Source organism: Schistosoma haematobium, chromosome 5, assembly GCF_000699445.3.
Source record: "Schistosoma haematobium chromosome 5, whole genome shotgun sequence".
Lineage (NCBI taxonomy): Eukaryota > Metazoa > Platyhelminthes > Trematoda > Strigeidida > Schistosomatidae > Schistosoma > Schistosoma haematobium.
In genome coordinates, this window is record NC_067200.1 from 5,204,098 (window position 1) to 5,224,660 (window position 20,563).

The 20,563-nt window shown below is 34.2% G+C and overlaps 2 protein-coding genes across 3 annotated transcripts in view; one reads left to right on the plus strand and one right to left on the minus strand.

Annotated features, from left to right (window-relative positions):
• The window catches only part of QRICH2_1 (Glutamine-rich protein 2), a 104,579-nt gene that overhangs the window by 52,899 nt on the left and 31,117 nt on the right, over positions 1-20,563 (plus strand). For both annotated transcript variants that reach the window (XM_051217352.1, XM_051217353.1), the window contains one exon: positions 19,580-19,690. In XM_051217352.1, the coding sequence (XP_051064742.1) occupies positions 19,580-19,690 (111 nt within the window). The remainder of the gene's footprint in view (positions 1-19,579; positions 19,691-20,563) is intronic.
• Positions 429-12,012, minus strand: MS3_00009015 (uncharacterized protein; the record flags this gene model as incomplete). Its single annotated transcript, XM_035733474.2, has 2 exons — positions 11,173-12,012; positions 429-1,526 (listed from the first exon to the last, which is right to left on the minus strand). The coding sequence occupies exons 1-2, from the start codon at positions 11,884-11,886 to the stop codon at positions 429-431; spliced, it is 1,812 nt and encodes a 603-aa protein (XP_035590261.1). The 5' UTR covers positions 11,887-12,012.

Below are 20,563 nucleotides of genomic sequence, written 5' to 3' on the forward strand. Positions count from 1 at the left end.
ATAATGATGATTTCGTTTTCACTAAAAACTATAAATACGTAACAGTTTTGTATCATAATTGACACTGATTGGAATAGCATTCCTTTTACATGTCTTCTGTCCTTTCGTTTGCTCCTTGGGAGAGTTCCAGAGTCCAAGTGCTCAAGTTATACGCGGTATATCTAAGCTCTAGATATAACGTTATCTATCTATCCACATATTTATCTATCTATCTATCTATCTATCTATCAGTGGTTTAGAGGTTAAGCGCTAGTTTACGACCAATAGGGGCTGGATTCAAATCTCGCGAGGCGAGATCATAAACACACACTTCTGAGGAATCCCACAATTGGACGAAACAGCCATCTAATACTTCTAGATCTAACATTGATCAGTTCATGATCTCAATCAAGTAAAAAGAAAGAAATTCTTGATTTTTTTGTATCTTCTCAATTTTTCCTACATAAATGAATGATATAATTACATAATGTATATAATATAAAACTAATTAATTCAATAAATTCAAATAGACCAATAACAGAGATCCCAATCCATAAACCCATATTACCACCAATATCTGATAATAATTGTGCTAATGAATATTCTTGTTCTTCACGTACTAATTTACCTTGTGGTCTATTACGTTCTATAATTAATAAACCAAAATTATTACGCATTTCTAATAAAATTTGTTGTGTTGTTAATTTCTCATTATTATAAGTAGTATTATAAGTAGTATTATTATAAGTAGTAGTATTGTTAGTAAATACATCACGAAATGTACGAATTAAAAATGTGGCTCTTGCATCATTATATGTATTACTCCATAATTCATTCATAATAATACGATGTATACCAAAATTTTGATAATAAACATGATCACAATATGGTAAATGATGTAAGAGATCACATTGTTTCGCTTCAATTAAATTCATATATAAACTAAGGTTATTGTATTTTTGATAGACACGATACATACAATTAACATTATCAATTAATTGATTCTTATTAAATAATGACATATTTAAACATAAAGCTGGATGATATTCAATTGTTTTATTATGATTATTGATGATGGGTATGTTACCATAGTAACCATAAGGTAAGAAAGGACTATAACAATGACATTCATTTAAATATAAATATTGTGATAATATACGATGACATAATTCATTGGAACCATAGATTAAACGTTTATTAATTAAATCACCATCATATATGATTGTTGAAAATTTGTTCTCATTACATAATGATTGATGTTGGTGTTGGTGTTCATGATGGTGACGGTGATGATGATGATGATGATGGTAATAGTGGTGTTTGATACGTTTTATACGTAACATTTCTAATTTAATATGATTTATATAACCAGGTATTAATTCAATGGAATTCATATTAGGGAAATGATTTGGTAATGTGATATATAAATCAATCATATGTGATGTATAAGATGAATTAATAATTAAATAACTTTGATAATTAAATTTAATACCAAAAGCAAGTTTTTCTATATGATGATAATTGGTTTTATTTAAATGACGTGAAATCTGTAAGAAGAAGAAGAATAAACAGAAAGAAAGATAAAAACATAAATGAATACCGGTTAGGGTTAGTGGTTTGTGTACAAGACAAACAGGTTCTGAGTTCGAATCCAGCGGACAGGATCGTGGATGTGCACTGAGGTGGAGAACCATACTAGGAAGAAATGACCGTTCAATGCTTCCAGGTTTTCCATAGTGGCCTAGCTTTAATTGACTCATGAATTTAACTATTACTATTTATATATATGGATTGATTAAAGTTAGACACCAACACTGTTGTGTGCCAGCCAGCTCAGTGGCCTAGAGGTTGAGCGTAGGCGCGTGAGACTGAAGGATCCTGAGTTCGAGTCCCGCTTGTGTGGTCGTGAATGCATACCAATGAGTAATCTAGTGCTGGGACGAAACGGTTGTTCAGTACTTCCGTGTTTTCCATAGTGGTCTATTTTTAATTGACTCATGAACTCAACTATTAAAATATATATGTATATGTATCGATGAATTTAGATATTAACGTGGTCGGATGCCGACCAGCTTAGTGGTTTAGAGGTTAAAAGGTTGTGTGTGAGACCAAAAGCTCCTGGGTTCGAATCCTCTGAGGCGGGACCGTAAATGTGCACTGATGAGGATTACAATATTGGAACGAAACGGCCCTTCAGGGTTTCTAGGTTTTCCATAATAGTCTATCTTTAATTGACTCATGAGTTCAACTATTAAAATATAAATATATATTTGTATAGTTAAATTTTTTTCTATGAAATCATATACATAATGACATTAATTTTTGTGAACAAGCTAGAAATAACCATCAGTTCAAAAAGCTATTCACTGTGAATCAAAGTTATATAGACAGATCTAAGCTATCTAGTTTAAGATCAGTAGGATAATTAAAAACAATGGTCTGAGACTTTAGACGACATAACTGTGAACCACTTGAAATGGTATATATATACATGTAATAAACAAATATACAGATGCGGGCAACCAATAGTATTTAAATACAAAATTACAGAGTTCTTTCATCAAATGTAAACACCATACCTTCATTACGTCATTTTCAAATCCTCTTACACTTGTCTCAAAACTCATCCTTCTTTCATTACCATAATAATAATTACTCTTTGTTTCCATTCTCCTCCATTCTATCTTTCCAATATTCTGTGGCTAAGTATTCCATTTCTGATGAATGTTATATACTACTTATGTAGACATAAGTAGTATACATTATATACATATACATTGACTCTATCTTATTTCAATAAACATACAGTGTTTGAATATATATGTATATATCAGCCTTTCTATCCTCATCAATTGTTTAAACATTAAATGTTATGTGGAGATATGCTTATCAATCAGTGGATATCAATCACTTCCATCTAATTGCTTTTAAACTTTGATAAATTTGATCGTCTTTAAGATGATGACTGTCTAAAAAGACTTGAAGGATGTATAAAACTTCAATAAATCGGTTAGATATACATTAATTGGTATCTAATAATAAATAATAATAAGTATTGTAGGGAACAAGAATACGATTGGGGACAATCGAATGTAGTCGAACATGAAATTACAGAACATCTCACTTAAATCTTAGAATCATACAGTAAATACTTCATTTGTAATATATCAATCCATTGTCTCAAACTTGATGGTTTCTTTTGCAAATATTAGTGAGTTGTATCGGATTTCATTGTTTCTCAATTGTCATATCAACTGCTTTCTATTCCCATTCTTTTCTTCTCGATCTTCTACTGAAATACATTCTATTCCCGACCATCGTTATATACTACTTATGTGGATATAAGTAGCTTACACCACAGTGGTAGTCGTTAAAAACAATCAAATTAATGAATACAAAGTTTATTTACACTTATCTATCTACAGTATTTATAACTTAAATACAGCAGTGAAATAATTGTCATGCGCTGATTAGTGACCAGCGTTGAGAAGTACTTCTTAGAGTTCTCGTGAGAAGCTGTGATCAATTGAGTTCATCTGTGTTCGAGTGTGAGGCAGTTACTTAACGAAGACAATTTAAGATGTTCGCGTAATAGCGTGGATTGTTTGAAGTGAGACATTAACACTGTTAGATGGTGGCTTAATGATCTAGAGGTTAGGAATTCTCACACGAGACTGACTGTCCTGGGTTCGAGTCCCATGTGGGAGATTGTGAATGCTTACACCTGAGAAGCCCCATACTAGAACGAAATAACTATCCAGGTTTCCAATGTTTGTCTTACATTGGTCAGTTTATGATCACAATGAATGTGTAATTTAGATTATTATTTCCCATAAATCACTCAAAGCTTTCTAGACAATCTGGATCTTATTATCCTGCATCGTTTGTTGAGCAACTGTTTTAGATGTGTAAATTGTAACTGAATTTATTTGAAAGGTAATAACAATTCGAACTGAATCACATTAGTTATCGAATAAGACTTGATCTAAACAAGATAATAATTATATGGTTGAATTCATGAGTCAAATAAAGGTAGATCACCATGAAAAATCTGGAGACATCGGACGGTTGTTTCGTCCTATTATGAAACTTCTCAACAGTAAACATCAACAATCTCGCCCGCGGGATTCAAACCCAGGACTTATCGGTTCTGATTATTCAGAAAAATGTACTGCAATTTGTTCATTATTACAGCTAATATGATTCAAAATTCAAGCTTTTACTAAAAAGTAATTCACTTCAAGTTTTAAATTGACTTTGGTTATCTTCAAAAAGAATTAATATTTTAATACAAAAGTTTTTAATATACAAACTTATGTATATACCTACACACACACACACACATACATGATTGAACATTTGGCCAATTGAACGTTTTACTGAATCAGTGTAACTTTCTGCTTAAACTTCCCACCCCCACCCCCGCCTATGTATTAGTACTAATTTTGAAGTTCCCAAGGGAAATTAAAATGTATTGTACCGTTATACAAAAGTTTTAATATACCATTTAAAACTTGCCTTTAGTGGCGTACTTGACTTTCTATTTTTGAAATGATCAGTACTTGGGCTAGATTGAATTTGAGTGTGTGTGTGTGTGTATGTGTGAAGAAGTGGAACTCAAACCGAAGAAAGTGAAAGGTTGGGAATTGACGAAATGATTAGTAAATAAAAGTAAGATAGTGTTGTTTGTAATCGAATGAGTGAGTAGCTTAGGGTTTATTTTGCTCTGAGCCTCGTCGCTAATGTATATTAATAGAAATAATAAGAAACATGAAATAACTTGTAAATGATGAGGAATATTGATATTCGACCAAAGAGATCATAACCCTGACAACATCTGATCAAATTCAGCAATGACTATGTCAACAACAGAAAAATACAAATCTTGATAGATAGGAATGATTATGCTCTCTGCATTACTTTATCCCTCTTAAACCTAGTCAATGGAAGTACAAGTTACGGATAGGCTACACGTTACCGACTATAGGTAAGTTAAAAATATTTCTTATTTCTTATGGGATGATTGAATGAGAAATGGTGAGGTTAGACATAATGGTACTAAACCAAAATGACAAATCGGTCGATTAGGGAGTGATGGGTATCCATCGACTAACATGGTAGGGACATGTGTTACGCATTTGTAACCAGTGTTTAACACAACTGGCGATGCTAGCTAGTGTAGAATTAAGTTGGGAAAAAGTAAGATATGGCATCAGTTTATGAAATTGTTGACTATTAGACTGGACCATGTTTGGTCCGCATGTTCATCGTAACCAGTGCCTGAAGATGTTGAGGGGTACAGTGCACGTGCGTTTCGTCCTACTCGGGATGCGTCAGGTGGATGTACCTACATCTCTGAGTTGATGTCCACTCCAGGACTCGAAACCAGTACCATTCGTTTCAAACGCCATCACGTTATCCACTTAGCTATTGAGTGGACATCAACTCTGAGATTCAGGTATATCCAAGCGACGAGTCCCAAATAGGACGAACCGCGCGTCCTATATTCTACTGCTAGTTACTTTCCATCAATGCTTATAATATATGTGACTTAAAGTAATATCGAGGCAGTTCGAATAGGATACACATATACTAACAAGAGACTGATCAATTGTTAAATTCTGATAAAAAATTGGCCAATAACAAGATTTGATTTCGTTCAACGGATCAATATACATATATATACCCTTGGAATGATGATATTGTTTGTATTCACTAAATACATAAATTCTTTACACAGACTATTATGAATAACAGATTAATTTTTTCAAATGAAAGGAATTAGATGACACGGAATAGACAGTTGTAGGTAGGAAACAAATACACATTACAGTAGATATCAATTCAATATAGTGAATAGTTAACACTAATCCAATAATTTATAATGCTTAACAATTGTTCATTTTAAATAGTTGAATTCATGAGTTGATTTAAGCTAGACAATCAGTGAAAACCTAGAAGTACTAGATAGCCGTTTCGTTCTAGTCTGGAACTCTTAATCATGTACTCACTAACGACTGGCCTTAAGGCAGGTACTCACTGAAGACAATGGTAAACGGTCGCGCAATATCATGAACTGGTTGGACTGAGACATTAACACCATTAAATATCTTCCAGCTTAGTGGTCTAGAGGTTAAGTGTTCACACACAAGACCAAAGATTGTACACTCGAGTCCCGTGTGTGGAATAGTGGATGTTTACTGCTGAGAAGTCCCATACTAGGATGAAACGACCATCTAGTACTTCCAGGTTTTCACTGATTATCTAGCTTAGATAGACTCAGGAATTCAACTAGTCAACTAATTCAATCTCTGAGTATAATTTTTATTATTATTCGATAAGAGATCAAATAGTTTCTTTAATGTTATATGTTTATAAGATGGACACAAAGAAGATTTAATCTATGCCACTTTTTTTAACATAGACATTTGATTATACTTGTCAAAGATAAGAGATGGATATCATTTATACTCATTTCATTATTGACATTTTATACTTGTGAAATTTATCTCTCTCTAAATTCTTCTTTGATTATACAATTTTTCAATCTCTTTGATCAAATGCTCATAAAACTACATCAAATGTGTGCTAGGTAGGTAGATGTATAGATATGTATGTATGTGGGTAGGAAGGTATGTAGGTAGGTAGGTAGGTAGGTAGGTAGGTATGTACATCATGATTGTAGTAGTAAGATATGAATAGAAAGAGATAAACAAAAGATTTATTGTGTTATTTGGAAGTAATGGGATGTAGCAAATCTAAAGGATACATGATATATAATGAAGATAACAATCATATTATTCAGTAGTATATTTAGCTAGTGTCTATCATATAATCAACTTAAACAATTCTTAATACTTTCATAACTTGCACCATAGAATGATCTTAGCTAGAAAACCACTGAAAACCAGAAAAAAAACTAGATGCTTATTTCATCCTAGACTCTTCAGTAGTGAGCATCTTTGAACCCACCAGGGAGCGAACATAGAACTTTCAGATATCATGGTAACTGCTTAACTTTTGAACAAGTGAATCAGTATCCAATGATTTGTGTTTCTCAGTTATCAAGTTATAAATAATTAAAGGTTTTGGACAAATGTACATCAACTGTAGTCACCTCATGTATATTAGCACAGTGGAACGCAATAACGAGTTAACGAGGTAACTAGTCAGAACTTTGAAATCACGAACTAATCTAGGTTAAATCACCATTGGAGACATGAGAACACTGGACGATTACTTCGTTCTAGTATTGGACCTCGCTGAAGTGTACATTCACAACCCCACACACGCAGGTCGAACCCAGTACCTTTTGGCTCGATTACAAACGCTCAAATTCTTGATTGCTTTGTCGATACCCAATGGTGTAGAAATCTAACTTCGATCACTCCATGATAGTGTGCGACCATCTTCCATTGTCTTCAGTGGGTAACTATCTCACATTTGACTCGAACTAATGAAATTTCCCCTCAAAGCTATTCACTGGTGTGGATACTAGCAACTATTCGCTTTGATGAATTGAACGGGAATGCATATATCCACGGTGCCCGATTTAGACACACACACACACTTACACACACTTCCAATAAACATGCTCAACAGCCAACGAAACTAAAAAGAAAAACAAATAACACTAGAAAGCTATAATTTACAAAACAGAATAGGTTTATATACAAATCGCAAATGTATAAACATTCATTCGTTTGACCTAGACAATGACATGTAAATTGAGACATTGACTACATGTCTAATCAAATCCCATCAATGTATGTGATATTTTTGGACTCGCTTAATCTATCAATCTGTATGTATACATCCATTAGACTACTTTTGAATAGAATGAAGTGTGTGTTTTATTCGAGGCTGTTATCCATCAAAGACGATTTTCTAATTTTCCCATTTATCAACCAACCTATCAGTGATCATAAATCATCTGAAAAAAGTTTTCATTTCTATTGTCAGAAAGGGGGTTTTGTGAAGATTATAGTAATTTAATGGTTGGATTCATGGGTCAGATAAAGTTAGACCACCGTGGAGAGCTTAGAAGCACTGGCTGATCGTTTCGTCCTAGTATGGGGCTCCTCAGCAGAGCGCATCCGCGATCCTCCACATGTGATTCGAACCCAGGACCTTTAGTCTCGCGCGCGAACGCTTAACCTGAAGACCACTGAGCCAACCAGTGTACAACAGTGTTAATGTCTAACTTCAATCGATCCATGTATGACTGCGCAACCATTCATCCATTATCTAAAGTAGATACTTGTCTCTATTTGACATGGATTAGCTCCATTGGTCATGGCTTCTCACTAGAACTCCAGGAAATACATCTTGAAGCCAATCACTATGAATTTATCAAAATAATTTATCCCTTAAAATTAGTATAAACATCATTTTTGAAAGGATTTCTTCCTATCGAACAACAGAATTCCTTGGAAAATTCTTTTTTCTTCTCAACGTCCATGTACATTCTTTAATGTGATTGTAAAACATAAAATCCAAAGATGGATGTATTTTCAATGAAGTTACTGTTACGTCCTCGCTGTAGGGGTGTTGTTTACGAAATCGAGAGGACGAAAAGCGAATTCCTGGAGCTCGAACTAGGTTGGTGGACACGAAGGGTCCAAATCAGTAGTGTACATGGGCTCTAGGATCCTGAGGGAACACAAGGCGTATGAATTAGTTGTTGATCACCTGCTACTATGTGACTGGAACTCCTTACATTGTTCCACTGCCTTGTGGATTAGACCTTTAGGCCAATGAAATAAGACACTTAAAATTAAACACGAACTTTTGATAGCTTTCTCTTTTCAACTTTCTCAACCATTTTTGGATGTCACTTGATGATTCACCAAGCCTTTCATCTAAGTTTATCTTCGTGGGTGCCATCTCTGTATCATTACCTGTCTTGAAATCCTGAAAGACTAAACTCTAGTTTGTACGCTTAGAAAGCTTTTTTGTTACAAAAGCAATCACAAGTCAGAGTACGAAATTAGCTATGCATACTCATTGATGCCGGAAGACGTTAATGAACAAGTGCCTGATGTTATTTTTAAGCCGGATTCAGACTCATCATACGATTGCCTAAAAACAGAGATCGTTCGTGTCATATCTCTCACCGACCAGCAGACAATTGATCAACTTTTAGCTAATGTAGAGCTATGTGACAGCACACCGTCTCAATTAAATAGCCACATGACAAATGTATTGGGGAATTGTATAGTAAATAAACGTCTATTACATCAATTGTAGCTCAAATGTCTCCCTTAAAACATCAAACAGAAACTAGAAATCGGAGAAAATGTTGACTTTATTAGGCCAGTGGACATAACCGATAGAATTCACGAGCGGAATAAGACATCTTTTAAATAACCCACGAAAATTTCACTCCGTCCGCTTTTATTTCACAGTTATTAACAAATACAACTATAATCAGAGAGGGGTTTTGTAGGTATTATAGTTATTTCAATAGTTGAATTCATGATCCAATTGAAGCTAGATCACCATGGAAAACCTGGAAGCCTTCTCAGTGGTTTAGTGGTTAAGCGCTCGCGTGCGAGACCGATAGGTCCTGGGTTCGAATCTCGCAAGGCGGGATCGTGGATGCGCACTGCTGAGGAGCCTCACACTGGGACGAAACGGCCGTCCAGTAATTCCAGTTTTTCCATGGTGGTCTAGCTTCAATTGACTCATGACGTCGACCTTTAAAAATACAACTATGCTCTATATCGGTAATTCATTTGCCCCCATCAATTCAAAAGTGAAATTGAAAATCCAAACAGATCATTGTTTTAGTTCTATAAGGGAACACATCATTAATGAATATTCGGTGTAATCATTAGTTTCATACTGATAACCTATTAATCGACTAGAATTACGAATGACTTATGGTGATGTATTTATACTTTAAAGCTATGTCAATACATTATTATTAGTAACAGATTGTGCTGATCACAAACTGATATTGAATGGAGGTATATTTACAAATTATAAAGTATTATTGCATTGTTTCACTTTCATTGATATAACTAACGTAATATCGTGGGCCTGTTGAAGTTAATTATTTCTACTACTGATTTCTGGTTTATTTATCAAGATGTCAAGCGTTCACACACAAGAGACTGAAGGTCTTGATTACGATCCTCACTTCCACACTGATTAAGAATCCTACATTAGGAAAAAAATGGGTGTTCAGTGCTTCCAGGTATTGAGTAGTTGTCTAATTTAGATTAGTTCATGACTTCAACCAACTTGTTATATTGTATCATAGACAGAAATGACACAAACACACAAAACAAATAATCTCAGTGGTATTGTTTACTTGAATCTTCACATTGATGTTAAGGACTGCAATTGATCAGTCTCTTATTGGCATATGTGCATCCTGTGCGGATTGCTTCGGTATAGCCTTAAGTCACAAGCTTTTTAAGCAAAGTTGGATGGTGAATAGTAGTGGAATGGAGGATGCACATTTTGTCATATTTGGTACTCGTCAACTAGGATGTACCTACATCTCAGAGTTGATGTTCACTCTGTGACTCGAAACCAAGACCATTTGCTTCAAACACCATCATATTATCCACTTAGCCACTTGCTTCTGAACATAAACTCTAAGATCCAAGTATATCCACTAGCTGACGAATCTCAAATAGGACAAAACACTCATCAAACTCGATTCCATTACTAACTAATATCTATCGCCCCCAAATGCCCTGTTACGGCCGAAAGTGAGGAGAGTCCGCTCACCCTCTCGAAATGCTCTCACATGGGCACGCATATATAGCTTCCGCCAGGAAAGTCCTACTCACTGCCTTCTCGTGGTGGTGTGGTGTTGTTTACGGAAGTCGGAAAACACTGATTTCAAACCAATGGTGTATATGGGTTCCAGTACCCTAAGGGAACAAATGGCGTATGAACCAATTATTGGTCGCCGACTACTATGGGACTGCATCTGTTTACGATGCTTCCCTGCCTTGTGGATCAGACCTTCGGGTCGAAGGCTCCGGGTGTAGCCTCTTAAGAAAACTACCTGCTTCGATTTGAACACCCGGCCAGTATCATAGCTCTCACACATATCAAATGAGATCTGTGTGGTGCATATGTATTTGGTACCTCCTTATTACCAATATCTATGTGTTAATATAAAATATGTATATCTATGTTTATATAAAATACTCATTCAAATATCATACTTACTTGAAAATTAAAACATGGTACATTATAACGTTTTTGTAATATTTGTGTATAAAAATATTGATTTAATGGTATTGGTAACATAACTAAATTATCATCTAATCCAACTGATAAACGTATACCTTGATAACCATTATCCATTGCAATAAATTGAAACATATTATCAATATTACCAATATTGAATTCCCAATAAGATATTGTTGAATGTATTAATGATTGTATTATAATTTCATTAGTATCTATATCATCTATATTTAGAAATAAATCATTTGGTATATGCAATGATAGATTCCTTGCTAAATTCATATATTTATTCCATAATATATTATATTGTTTATCATAGACATTATATGGTGCCATTGCATTACATAATATAATATCAGGCCATTGAAATGCTTCATAATCATTAATATAACTAGTCAATATTGGATATGATAAATAATGTTCAATAATATATGATAAATTAATTAAAAATCCAATCATACCAATTAACCATAATATGAACCAGATGAAACGATTTATATGATTAGTTGCTTTGGATAGATGCGATAAACCATGTATTGTACTATGATTTAATAATTGTATAATGCCTAGACGAAAACCGCTGAATTGATTTGTATTATTATTGTTATTATTATTATTATGATTAGTAGTAATAGTATTTGTTCCATGAATTTGAGTTCTTTCCGATAATTGATCTAATGAATTAGGTAACATAAGTGATAGTGTGTGTTTCTTTTTAGCGATAAATTCAAACTACTAATAAGTAGTTAAGTAATGTTTACTAAATATATTTGATTACACAATTTGAACTAAATGACAATAATTTGAAACTTCTAATACAAGGCGAACGTAAAATTTATATCCTTTATATTATGAGAAATTGTTGAAAGAGGGTTCATTCAATGGATAGAAGAGAACATTAATTAGAATTATTGGTTCATTTTAATCGAACACAAAAATATTCTACTTCGAATCTAATAATATCGGCTGTATTCATGGTAGAAAAAAATGTTTAATATAAGCTAACCAATTAAATAACAGTTTATATTATTTTAAATTAGGGATGAAAGAATTTCACTGGTTCATATTATATGACAATAGGGTGTAAACAAAAGTATATTCGTGTTTCTATGCGCGCACACACACACACACACGTGCATTATTTACCAAGTGAAATAGAATTTCTGACGTACTACGTATTTACACTGATAATAATAATAATAATAATAATAATAATAATAATAATAATAATAATAATATCCCACTAGCATTAAAACTAACGGTATTGTAGTTTTATGGAGGTTGGTTTAATTAGTAGATGGGTATTTGTCATTGATTTGGTGTATTCGTTTTGCACAATTCCGACTTTATTCAATTGTCGATAGAACTAATCAGTTAAACTAGTTAGCTTACTAGTGACTTTACTTTGAGATGTTCTTGAATGTCCAGTTAGAAGTTACAATTTGTTCAGCTTAGATATTTTAAGGATGAACTGGTTTTAATTAGTGGGATTGGATGATATTTATGTTATACTTCAAGCTGATTGGATTTGGAATTATACTGTTGGTTGACTGAAAGGTTCCATTAATTAGACATTTGCCCTAGGAGCCGAAGTTCGTAGATTTGAACAATGGTGAAGTTGTAGATATACACTGGGTTAGTATCATCATAACAGAACAAAACGGTTTTACAGTCCTGCTTGATTTTCAATGCTACCGCAAACAAGATTAATATGTGACAAATACAATCTACTTCGAAACAGTATTTATTCGCTTATTAACTCAAGAGGCTCAAATAGTACAGTTCTGTTCGGTCAGAGTTTTCTAACCTCATTAAGCAGTTATATAAACTTATATGAAATGAGATTTTCCCTTCATAAATACTTAATTTTGCTACAGGACTGATTTTTATCAATCGTTGAATCAATCATATGGAATGAATTAGTTGAATGTGTCGATTACTTCACTTATCTTGGAAATTTTATCACCCTTAACGGGTTGATTTCTGACGAAATAGCGATACAAATTTACAAAGCTCAGATAAATTTTGCCAACTTACGTTACCTGTGGAGTAAGGAAGATACATGTCTACCAATTAAAAGACAACTATACGACATAAAAGTTCACTCTGATTTAATTTATGGCTATGAAATGCGACCTATAAAATTAGAGGGTAATTGTAGGTCTCCGATATTTGATCGCAAGTATATTCAAGCCACTGGTCGTGTATTTCGAAACCATTAAATTAACCATTCTTAGATTAGAGTTAGAGTACTAAGTATATCAAGCCGATTGATCAAGTAGCTAATCTTCACCGATTGAAATGATTCAGACATATAGCATGTGTTTCTATTGACCAACTATCTGACCTCATGATAATAGTTGTTTTAGAAGTATGGCGAGCGGTCAAACAAATCTCATTTCTTGACTGTTTCAAGTAACAGTTTTCTATAGATTATATCATCTAGCTAATATGAAGTTAGTTTTTATTATTGTCTAGAATGTATTCGGAACATCATTGAAATCAAAGAATACTAGATTAATATTTTGTCCTAATAATAGTAACTAAGGTTTTTATCGCTATAACTATCACCTTAATACTTCACTTATGATTATTGTTATATCCTGGTGATGAAGATTAAATTACTGGTAACTTCTAAGGAACTCTTTCTGGAGCTCTTCTGAGGTTACTGCCGGTCTCAATCTCGGACAAAGGAGGAAGGTTGGGCATGGGGTTAACAATCACATCCCGTAGAAAACTAACTCTCTCTGAAAAACGCTAACCAGAAAATATAATTTAAACCATTTAAACTCTGCCCTGCGAGTTAGAAGGTCTTCATTTAGAAGAGTTATGACACCTCATGGTAAAAGCCGAGTTCCTTCGGAAGTCACGATGTTGATGCCTATTCTGACAACCATAGTAACCATTAATTTAGATACATGAAATACTCGTACAATGGGGAGACCGGGAGAGTCTTCCAAATTGCTGAAAATTCTGAGAACTATTCATGGACTAATATTATACGTATATTCTCATTGTACACCTATTCAGTAACTAGATTATGAATATCTATATTCCTCTTATTGTAAGCTTTATTTTCACCCATAAACTATTTATTATTCGATTTACTGCTCTTAAATTATATTCAGTTTATTGATTACCGTCTCCTACGTTCACAGCCACTTTTTGGCTTGATCTTGTATAAATGTTATTCGTTAGTTTATGATTTGATGCGGTTTGTCTGTATATAAACCAAGTATGTTTGAAATAAATGGTTCGCACAATGAAAGCTGTTATTCGCGGCTCTGAACTCGACTGAACGGGCTAACCGAACAAAAGACCAATAAAGATTCTAGGCTGCTCATACTAGTCGAACGTCATTGCGTTAGCATAGTACTAAGATTGAATAAGTCGTATTTAGATTGACGAATAAATCACGAGATAACTAGCCGTGCTTAAAGTCACACCATTTATGGACAAATTTTTATAAGCTCATCTATACAACAGATAAAATTCATTCATCTTATTGATATATGATCATATCATGAATTCCTTTAATTATCTCTTCATTTCGTTTTACCATAGACATTTGATTATACTTGTCAAAGATAAGAGATGGATATCATTTATACTCATTTCATTATTGACATTTTATACTTGTGAAATTTATCTCTCTTCCTAAATTCATCCTGGATTAGACAATTTTTCAATCTCTTTGATCAAATACTCATAAAACTACATCAAATGTGTGTTAGGTAGGTAGGTAGGTAGGTAGGTAGGTAGGTAGGTAGGTAGGTAGATAGACAGGTATGTAGATATGTAGGTATGTAGGTAGGTAAATAGGTTGGTATGTGGGTAGGTAGGTATGTACAACATGATTGTAATTGTAAGATATGAATAGAAAGAGATAAACAAAAGATTTATTGTGTTATTTGGAAGCAATAGGATGTAGCAAAGCTAAAGGATACATGATATATACAATGAAGATAACAATCATATTATTCAGTAGTATATTCAGCTAGTATATGCCAAATCGTTGATAAATTTCTAATGTCAACAAACCGCTATAATCTATTGAAGCATTTGATTCTGTTAAATACTTATAATGATTTAAAGCTCTCAATTGAATTGTGTTATATATATGTATATATATATATATATATTACTTATAATATACATTGTTAAAACTGACTCATTCTTTCTTCCTGTATTATATCCTTATAATATCAGTGAAGTAACTACTTCTACAAATTTGATGTACATCTTGTTGTGCTAATGAGATGTGACAACTTGGATTGATGAGTATATATTCTATCAGGATATATTCATTGTGTGTATACAATACATATCATTTATTTAATGATAAGACTATGTTTATATGCACAATGGCCATTAAAAACAATCATGTTTACATTAGTTTTAGAAATATTGCTCTCATCTGCTGGGATCATCGGGTGAGTAATAGTGAGGTTAGATGTAGAGTATTAGGGAATGATGGTAAATCAGTTGATGAGGTTGTGAATCTTCATTGACTGAGATGGTTGGGTCACATGTCATGTATGCCTGAACACCGAGTACCACGACGCGCTATGCTGATTAGTGTTGGAGATGATCGGAAGAAAGTTAGGGGCGGCCAGAACAAAACGTGGCATCAGTCATTGAAGTCACTAACTTTTAGTCTTAGCCATGTTGGTATATTCAAACTATTTGGTCGGGGTCCGCGTGACTATCGTAACTAATGGTTAGATACTTTGAGTGACATGGTTCAGAATCGATCACATTGGCTTAGGTGTATACACTCTTTGTGTTCCCTTAAATCGTCAGATTAAAATTACTTTATACCTTTCCTTCTACGAGCTAGTTCTTTTATATACACTCTTTCTCTTATATATTACTACCATTGAAGTAACTCCTTTATTGAAATTGGTGTTCATCTTGTTGTGCTAATGAGATATGGCAACTTCAATCGATGTATATATAAGCTTGATCCTACGTTGTATCTGACAAATTGACTGACGGACTGATATTATGAAATTAAGTGAATATTTTTAAAAAACTCAGTAAATAAATGAAAATAAATGGGTTCTGTACTACTCACTATTATGTAAACTTTATAAGTTTCCATGGTTTATCTTCTTTCAAAATAAAATAACTTACGCTTATTGTTTTATGCAGTTAAATAATAATAATATCAGAAGGAGTTTTGTGGAGATTGTAGTAATTCCAACCCCTTCTGATACTAATCAACATATGCTCACTAGTGACTGGCTTCAAGAGATATATCCTGGAGTTCTAGTGAGAAGCAGTGACCAGTGGAGTTCAACCGGATCAGTTGTGAGGTAGTAACTCACTGATGACAATGGTGGATGTGTCGCTCAATTCCGTGGATTAGTTGAAGTTAGACATTAACATCGTTGGATGCCGGCTCAGTGATCTAGTTGGTTAAGCAACTGGCGCGAGCCTGATAGATCCTGGGTTCAAATCCCGCGAGGCGGGGTCGTGATTGCGCACTGCTGAGGAGTCCCACAATGGGGCGGAATGGCAGTCCGATGCTTCCAGGTCTTCCTTGGTGGTCTAGCTTCAATTGACCCATGATCTCAAATGTTGAAATAATAATAATAATAACAATAATAATAATTAGAAACTACGATCAGAATGGGGTTTGTAAAGATTGCAATCATATTAATTATTGAATTCATGAGTCTATCTAAGCTAGCGAAACAGGTATCTAGCTCAGACAATGTAATTACTAAACATCTCCAAGACATCAGATCGTTACCTTGGAATCTTTCAAGGTGACTAATAAGCAGACAAACTCCTATCTTCTCAAGTTCGCTCAAGTCATTACTATCAGGCTTAAGGTCCTGATTTATGCGTTCAATATGAGATGGTTATTATTCTTTCTTTTTTTTGCCTTGATGACAAATAATCCTTTATGACATCTTAGACATTTTTCTTTAAACTCTTTCTTGTATTGATTACACCATTGAGTTTTTATTTCAACTATCTTCTAGATTGTTAGTTTTATTTTTATCAACTGAGCTTTGCTCATTTTATTCCTATCAATGTTTACTCATTATGTAATCACTTGTTTCTAGGCGTTTGAATTGCTGTCACAATCAACGTTGTAGAATGTTCTTTTATCACATAAGGTATATATTTACAATATTCAGTCTATTACACTGGTTGAAATCATGAGTTAGTTGAAGCTAGAACACCATGCAAAACCTGGAAGCACAGGACGGCCGTTTCGTCCCAATCTGGAACTCCTCAGCAGTGGGCATCCACGACCCCGCCCCCTGCGAGATTCGAACCTAGGACCTGTCGGTCTCGCGTCAGGCACTTAACCAACTAGACCATCGAGCCGCCATCCAACGATGTTAATGCTTCTAGGTTTTCCATGGTGGTCTAGGTTTAATTGACTCATGATTTCAACCAGTGAAATTTTCAAAATCTCCACAAAACCCATTCTGATTCAGTCTATTAATTTTATTTTCACCCTTACTATACTATAATAATGTGTCCTCAATATAACTTCCAACCAAACTCTTTCATGTAAGTAATTTACAACCATTATGTAATTGTGATTCTTAAATATCACAGGTTTTAAGCAGCTGACGAGAACCAACGAAATAAAAATGAATTCATGTTATTCTGCTAGAATCATTGTTCTTACTCTTTTAAAAATAATAAAGGGAACTGTGTGTATGAAACGGATGAACGGTTACGCAGTCATTTATGGATCAATGAAAGTTAGACATTAACACTATTGAATGCCGGCCAGCTCAGTGGTCTAGAGGTTTAGTGTTCGTACGCAAGACCAAAGGTTTTGAGTTCGATTCCCACGCACGGGACTGTGAACGTGTACTTCTGAGAAGTCCCATTACTGGGAGGAAACAACCATCCAAAACTTCGAGGTCTCCCATGGCGGTCTAACTTAAATCGACTCATGAATTCAACTAATATAATTTGAAATTGTTATAAATTCAAGTGGACAAGTAAGTATGCAAAGAAACAGATAGATAGATATCAGTTTAGGGGTTTTGGAGATTGTTAAGTTTTTGATTGAGATCATGAACCAATTGATGTTAGACCACCATTGAAAAGCCAGAAGGACTGGACGGCCGTTTCGTCCTATTGTGGGACTGCTCAGCAGTGAACATCCACGACCCCGCTCGCGGGATTCGAACCCAGGGCCTTCAGTCTCGCGCGCGAACACTTAACCTACTAGACCACTGAGCCGCCATCCAGTGGTGTTAATGTCTAACCTTAACTAATCCACGAAATTGTGCGACCATCTTCCATTGTACTGAGGTAGACACCTGTTTCTACCCGGCACGGATTAGCTCCACTGGTCACGGTTTCTCACCAGATAGCTAGACAGACGTCTAGGCAACCACTTTTATTACTATATAAAAAAGGCAAATCATGACGATATTATCTGTTTATCCATTTGTAATGAATGAATTATTTATTCAAGGTTTCAATTCATAAATGATTGAAATAGAATATTATGATATGAAATCTATCAATTTAAGAAATCAACATTGTCAATTACATAACTGACTTGAGTTTAATAAAACATGAATAATGAAACAAATATAATGAAAACAATTGTAAATGATTAGCTTCATTTGGTATTGTTTGTTTGAATCTTCTCATTGTTGTTTAGGACTACAATTGATCAGTCTTTTAATGGTATATATACATCCTATTCAGATTGCCGCGATATTGCCTTAAGTCACAAGCTTTATAATCAAAGATAGATGATAGATAGCAGTGTAACGGAGAACGCACGTTTCATATTATTTGAGACGCATCAGCTGGATGTACCGGTATCCCAGAATTGATCCTCACTCCGAGACTTGAACCTAGTACGATTCGCCTCAAACGCTATCGTGTTATCCACTTAGATATCCAGTCCTGATAAACACTTGGTGTGATGTTTAAATTCACTTGGTATTGTTTACTTGAATCTTCACATTGATGTCTAGGACTGCAATTGATTAGTCTGACATTAATATATGTGCATTCTGTGCGGATTGCTTCGATATAGCCTTAGGTCACAAGCCTTTTAACCAAAGATAGATAGTGTTTAGCAATGGAATCCAGAACGCGCGTTTCCTCTTCAGCTGGATATACCTACATCTCAGAGTTGATGTTCATTCCAGGACTCGAACCCAGTACCATTCTTTTCTTCATAACATGACAGTTCATTCATTTTAAAATTATCCACCGATTGTCTACAATAATATGAGTATTTCAATATAGATTTAAATGTCTTTCGGTTTATTAAGGCAAATCTTATGTTGATTCAAATGGAATGAAGTTGTTGTTTTTTTTTGGCTTGCTTTTTCATGTAAACTTTCCAGTGAATTACTTTTATCTTTATTATATTGAATTGTAGAAAGCTGATCGAGAAGATGTAAAAAGTTTCATTAATCGATTAGAATTTGATAATACAAATCAAACACTTGAAAAATTAATTGAAGATCTATTTGCCAAGTTAAATGTAGCGGTAAGTTCATTACTATTCAAAGTAGTATATAATGATACACTTTATTTCATATTTGTGATTGAATGTTTTATCAATAAATGAATACTAAATCCATATCTCAACTAAATACAGTAAATGAAACTATGTAGGAAGATTTACCTGTCTCATGTATATATATAAGAAGTAAGAATGACTTAGACAAGTGAATTCGTTGATACCTTATTACTTAGTTACTTACTTACTTACGCCTGTTACTCCTCGTCGAGGAGTATAGATCGCCCACCAGTATTCTCTATTCAACTCTGTCTTGAACAATCCTTTCCAGTTGTTTCCAGATTCTGTTCATCCTTTTCATGTTTGCTTCCGATTCTGGACGTAGTGTGTTCTTCGACCATCCTCTTTTCCGTTTCTCTTCAGAATTCCAGGTTAGGACATACCTCCTGATGAAGTTTGATGATTTCCTCTATATATGTTCTATCCACTTCCAGGGTCTTTTCCTAATTTGCTTTTCAAATGGAAACTGGTTTGTTCTCTCCTATAGAAGGCTGTTGCTGATGGTATCTGGCAAACAACGGATAGTGGGTATCTTGAGTAGACAACTATTAATAAATACTTGTACCTTATTGATGATAGTTGTAGTAGTTCTCCACGTTTCAGCTCCATACAGTATGACTGTCTTAACGTTTATATTGATGATTCCGACTTGGACATTGGTTGACGGTTGTTTTGAATTCCATATATTCTTCAACTGTAGGAATTTTATCTTTGCTCTGCCAAACCTCACCCATATGAGCACTCATAATTCAAAGATCGATAACATTAACGTACGTACATATAGTTATTCAAAGTAATTTGGTTGTGGGCTGTATTTGTCGCATACTGACTTAAGTTGTG